The 6,499-nt window shown below is 33.7% G+C and overlaps 1 protein-coding gene across 1 annotated transcript in view; it reads right to left on the bottom strand.

Annotated features, from left to right (window-relative positions):
• Positions 1-1,025: 1,025 nt before the first annotated feature.
• The window catches only part of glud1b (glutamate dehydrogenase 1b), a 36,254-nt gene continuing 30,780 nt past the window's right edge, over positions 1,026-6,499 (bottom strand). The window contains 3 exon segments of the mRNA NM_199545.4: positions 1,026-1,959; positions 3,682-3,744; positions 3,940-4,031. Of these exon segments, the coding sequence (NP_955839.2) occupies positions 1,840-1,959; positions 3,682-3,744; positions 3,940-4,031 (275 nt within the window). The 3' untranslated portion in view covers positions 1,026-1,839.

Raw genomic sequence — 6,499 nt, 5'->3', positions numbered from 1 at the left:
TATTTTAGGACCTCAAGTTCAAGTTCAAGTTCTAATCCATATCAAACCTTCATTAATAAACAGTTGTAGTGAAAAAAATCAATGAAGCACAACCATGCAATAGAACACAGATAAGCTCAGAAGAAACAAAGCTTGAAAGAATAAATTACGTGGTTTTCACATTCAACTCATCTTTCTCCAACCAAAAATACGCAAACTTACATTTCCAATTTTCCGTTTGTTTCGTTCTATGGTTTTACTACATATGGACAGTGTCACATCACCTTCCCGCATTTGTCGCAAGTTATGTGACATCACCCAGACAGAGGAGTTCAGCACACCGTTGTTAATATTAGGAGGAAAATAAATATATTTATGCTTTTTCAAAGTCAAACACTTTGAACAACGCTTGAACAAAATTCAAGACCTCGTAAAAACGCGATTAAGGCCCTTAAAAAATATTAAAAAGTCTTCATTTTCTCAAAATTGACTTATCAACTTTAAATACTTTTTAAGACCCCACGGACACCCTGCAACAATAATATTGTGGCTAGTGAAAATGGTGAGTGGCTAGTAACGTTGGAAAACTACTAACCACTGTGGCTGGTGATCACAAAAGTTAATGTCAAGCCCTGGTAATATGGTATGGAATAGTTAATTTAATCAAGGTGTTATATATGCAGTTCTTTGCAGTTGTTAGGTTATTATTATTATATATATTTGTATTTAGATTGTTGTATTTTGCTGACATTTTAATAATAAAATTCAGTCATTTTTCTGTCTTCTTTACTTTAGTTTTAATATCCTATATAGATTTTATTTAATTATAACAAAAGCTTTAAATTACAACCAAATTGCAAAACTGGGTATTTTGTACATCAAAAAAATCCCTAGATGCAGATGAAAAAGAATCCAGTGATGTTCAATTAAGGAATAATGGCACCTGCCCTTACGGCAAAAATAAGGTGGATATTAATCATGTGGTATTCTGACACAATAAAACCGATACTCTGAGAAACAGATACAAAATACAAAAAAACAGGGCATAAATTATGAGAACTGGAATTTATTCTCAACAAAAAAAAGCCAATATAAACTCCCAAAACACAGTTCCAGACGTGGGTGCAGATACGTTTGGTGAGCAGCTTCCAGCTTTTGATGTAAGCACATGTGGCCTGGCTTCTCTAGCTGTAGCATTAGCATTAGCCGCACACTAACAACAAACAGATCTCTAAACGTCAAGGGATACAAACTGCTCTGAATACAAAATAAAGTCTGTATCTAAATTGTACAGCACATTTCCGGCTAGTACTCCATTACGTCTCTGGGTTAAAAACAGTGAGATGAGGCAAACAAAATGGCTGGGCTTCCCTTTAATATGAACTAACAGTGAGAGTATAAAACTCCTGCTCGCAACTGTAAGGCATTTTTAACGCTCTTCATTCCTTCATTAGCAATGACCATCGATAAAATGGTCTGTGACGACAAACAGTAGGAATAAAGTAAATAAAACATGACAGAGGACAAAAACGCACCAACTCAACTGATTAAATCAACATACATTTAAAACAGCTGCATTTGAAGAGGACCACAACAGTTTACCACAGATCAATACAAAAACCAGAAGCTAAATAAACAAGTTACAACAAGAATTACTTGAGAAACCTGAATATGGGCTCCAGTTTGCACTTACAGCAAAGCAGTGAAACCGTATAAACCATGCTAGAGTTTCTCATTAGGACGGAGCTTCTGGGATACGACGGGGTTATGATAGAGAAGATGATGTAAACTCTGATATGTTAAAAGGGGGAAATTGAGAGGTTGATGAACGTTTTTGTCTTGTTTTTTGTGAAAGGAGATTTATGTAAAGGTCAGACCAGCCTCGTTGTACACCTTGAAGACTTTCTCAATGGCGTTGACGTAAGCCGCTGTTCTCAGATCCAAGCCCAGGTTGTACTTGTTGGCCGTGCGCATAATTTGCTGCAAAAGAGAAACAAGTGAATAAAGGTTTTGCATAGAGGAAGAACAGCACCAACAAACAACAACTAAATAAGATCTATATGGTAATGTAGCTGATAGACTAAACACTGACTACACTGTCTGCAAAAAGCAGTTATTTTGAACACTTTAATTAAATATGCATATTCAAACTGCATATGCTTTTTACATGGTAAGAATGTATATATGTAATCAAAGCATTGTGATCCATTTTTAGACATTGTAGTCAATACTTAGTAACATTAGCTATCATTAATATTAACTTAGATTTATTAAAAGTATTATTATTTGCAGCTAGGTACAGCTGAAGACAAAGGTTTCTCAAGGGCTGTATAACGATGAGATTTTTTCAATATTTTAAATATAATAATTGAAATATGTAAAACCTTGTTTGCCATGATGACAGTACATACTATTTGTTTTGCAAAATACTAGTATTCAACTTAAAGTGCAATTTAAAGACTTAAAGTCAGTGAGGTTAACTAGGCAAGTCACTGGACAACAGTGGTTTGTTCTGAGAAATAAATTGAAAAAGAAAACCTTAAGGGGCTATTATTATTAATATATGATAATTTTATTCATCTTCAGCCATTTCTAAAAATAATAAATTAAATTATAAAATTATTTGAAATTTTTATTTAAATATAATTTTTAATTTAATATAAAATTATATATACAGTTGAAGTCAGTATATAGACAGACCTTAAAATGTTTTTTTTCTTTTTTTTTTTTTTTTTATTAAAACTGCTTTTATTTTAGCTATAATAAAACAAATAAGACTTTCTCCAGAAGAAAAAAATATTATCAGAAATACTGTAAAATTGTCCTTGATTTGTTAAACATCATTTGGGAAATATTTAAAAAAGGGGGGCTTCCAGCCAAAGTAAAAGAAATAAGGCTTTCATCTGAAATATAATAGGAAATACTGCCAAAAACATTTCCTTGCTCTGTTAAACATCACTTATATAACATTATTTGGGGGAAAAAAACGTTTCACAGAATGGCTAATAATTTTGCCTTCAACTACATTTAAAAGTTATGGGTTTGAGTAAAATACTAAAATAATATTTCCCTTTATGTCTCTTAAATGTTTAAATTAGAAAAAAAAATGTCCAGAGCCTTTTTCTTTTCCTGAACATTTACATTTGTTCAGAATATGTTTTTATTGCTTGTGATTGAAAATAAGGGATACAGCACTGAATATTTATTTCTTAATTCCTCCAACATTAAACACTGCTATTATGTTGTTTAAAAAAATGCATATAAACATTTCTACGACATGCTTCTTTTTTGCAATTTTCTGCAACTAAACTGCTCAATGCATTTATTTTACATTTGAGAAAAATATCATGAGTTAACAATGAACATGAGAAAAACAAAGTTGAATATGCTTCACTGCATGAATGCAGGTTTTGTATAGAGGACAAACACAAAGAGTGTCAATAAACATTTACGACATCTGTGCAATGGGTGAGGTGCTTTTCTGTGCATAATGATCAGACTGAAATCTGCCTGAAGCGAGGGCTGAACGTTTGTGGGCAATCTAAAATTAACTTTCAGCTCTTCCACAACAACACAGTACTGTAAGCTGGTTTCTGCTTCACCTGCTGTTGTGTAGATGGTGTGACTGAATGACTCTATGGGCGTCTACCTTAGTGCATTTGATGGACTTCAAAAGTTTACAGTAATATTAGGGAAACTTACCCTGGCCGACCTCTCCATGGTGTAAGCAAGACCAGAGTGAACAATGTCCTTCTCAGAAGCTCCCTGTGTGTTAAACACAAGCATGAATGTATTGTTGCTGCTAAAGCTACAGTTTTCTGTGATTCTCAATACATCAAGAATAAACAGAATAAAAATGTAATGAGTAAAAATACCTTAAACTATGCATTTAAATATATATAACTGCCTCTCAAACAGGCTTACGTGATGAATATGGTAAACCATCAGATAGATACTCACAGCTACACGAGCCTGGAAATCAGCAGTGGGCACAATAGGGATGGGGCCACCCTGCTTTCCAAACTTCCTTTCAAGACTTTCTTGCACAGACACTGGAAAACAGAAAAAGGAAAAAAATGATTAAATAAATAATCAGGGTGGCAATTTTCACTATCATTAAGAAAGCATAAACTTGGAAAATGTTTTAAAAGTTGACGTTTTAAAGTTGTCAGTGACCAACTGCACCATTTTAAGTGTACTGGCTAGGATTTGTAAATTGCATAAAAAAATCCAGATTGTTATATGCCATCAGTGAAACACATAGGGCTCTATTTTGACGGTTCATGCGCAAAACGGAAAGCACAGGGCGCAAACGCATTCAGGGCGTGTCATAATCCATATTTTCTAATATAAGGACGGGAAAATACGCTTTGCGCCGTGGCATGGTCTAAAAGGGTTGAGTTTATTTTCTTAATGAGTTGTGTTTTGAGAATAAACCAATCAGAGTCTCATCTCCCATTACCTTTAAGAGCCAGATGCGTCGCGCCATAAGCACATTTGCTATTTACATGACGTAAAGTAAGTTCACATTCGCTTTTGCTCTCGTGGATAGGGAAACCTTACCGCACAGACATCAATTAGTCTATAAATAATTAATTTCGTTTGTTAAGCGCAAAGATTTGTTTCTAAATTCAGTTCTAATTTCCAGCAAACTAATAAATGAACAATAATAATGAAGTGTGGTCAAAATACTGAGTTATTTCCAAATACACCTGCTATGCCCCACATAGTCTAAAATCTGACATGTGGACAAATCTAAGCTTGTTTTTAATAAAAACAAATATAAATATGGATATAATAAATAATACTACTAATAATGATAACATTATAAAAAAGCAAATTGAATGAACTGAAAAAGCCTCTCGAGATGAAGAAAGTATGAAGGCAGTGGTTTTTAAATTCATGTAGGCTAGAAATAAATGTTTTGTAATATTTTAATCATTTATATTTATATCCTATATTTATATCATATATATCATATATATATATATATATATATATATATATATATATCATATATATATATATATATATATATATATATATATATATATATATATATATATATATATATATATATATATATATATATATATATATATATATATCCTTAATATATTATATCTTTTTCATATGTAAAGATATTTGCGTATTGCTCTACATCTTGTGTGTAGTGTGTAAGCCAGGCGCACTTTGCGCCAGACAATAGACAGACTTTGTTCTGGTCTAAAGAACAGACTATTTACAGTTTCTCAAAATAGCAATGCGCCAAAAACATGCCTGCTTTTTTAGACCAGAACGCCTATGGGTGCACATATGAGCGCAAATGCATTTGCAATTTAAACCGCTTGGCGCAAATGTCATTTTGAGGCATTGCGCCACACTTTGCGCCTTGTGCCACATTGCGCCGGGTGTATGATAGGGCCCATTGAGAGCAGGCGGCTTATTATACTTTCGAATTGCTCTAAAATGGATTTGTTTTGATTATAGTCAGAGTGAACCAGAAGTTGTAGAGACTTTTTTTTTTATTTCAGTATGTTGATGTACTTTAAACTTAAGCCGAATATTAAGTATGGGTGGGACTTTCTTTTGCAAATCCTTCCCTCCTAGGGCTCTTTTTTTAACAATCTAGGCACAAAGTCTAAAGTGCATGACAAAAAAGCATTAAAGGCATGTCTAAATCCCTTTTTGCTATTTTACGGACAGAAAAATACGCTCCGCATGGTCTAACAGAGTTGTGCTTATTCTCTTAATGAGTTACCGGTGTGTTCTGAGAATAAACTAATCAGAGTCTCATCTTCTATTCCCTTTAAGAGTCAGTTGTGTCACGCCATGGCGCATTTGCTATTTATATGGTGTAAATGGAAAAACTGAATGCTTCACTAGTGAGAAAACGGTTAAACCGCCATCTGCAGCACGAGGATAAAGAACGAGACTCCTCCATTTGGCCTCTTTACTTTCTCTTTCATGGATTAGGAACTGAGGTTGGAGTAGGAGTGTTGTACACTCTACTGAAGACATCCATTAGCCTAAACGTTTAATTTAGTTTGTTAAGCACAAATATTTGTTTCAAATCTTCACTCCTCGAGGTGAAGAAGGCATGGAGGCAGTCGTTTTTATATTCATGTAGAAAATTATAATTTTTTGTAATATTTTAATCCTTTAATTATTTTTCATTTGTAAAGATGCTTGTGTATTGCTCTACATCCTGTGTGTATTCAGCAATGTGTAAGCATTTAAGATGCACAACTAACGCATTCTGCACTGAACTTTTGACCTGCGTTCAACTGGTCAATTGCAGTCTATTTTAGTTCCTCAAATTAGCAACGCCCCAACAATGCGCCTTAACACACCTCTTTTCGAGACCAAAACACTATTGAGTCCACAAAGTGGCACAAATGTATTTGCCATTTAAACAACGTGGCGGAAAATGGAAAATTTAGGCTTGCACTAGTCAGAATATAACAACACGTCCCGGCAAACGTGCCATGTTTATGATAGGGTCCATAGCAAACTAATA

Source organism: Danio rerio, chromosome 12 (genome assembly GCF_049306965.1).
Source record: "Danio rerio strain Tuebingen ecotype United States chromosome 12, GRCz12tu, whole genome shotgun sequence".
NCBI classification, from domain to species: domain Eukaryota; kingdom Metazoa; phylum Chordata; class Actinopteri; order Cypriniformes; family Danionidae; genus Danio; species Danio rerio.
Note: the sequence above shows the minus strand (reverse complement) of the source record. Positions and strands in the feature narration are given on the sequence as shown.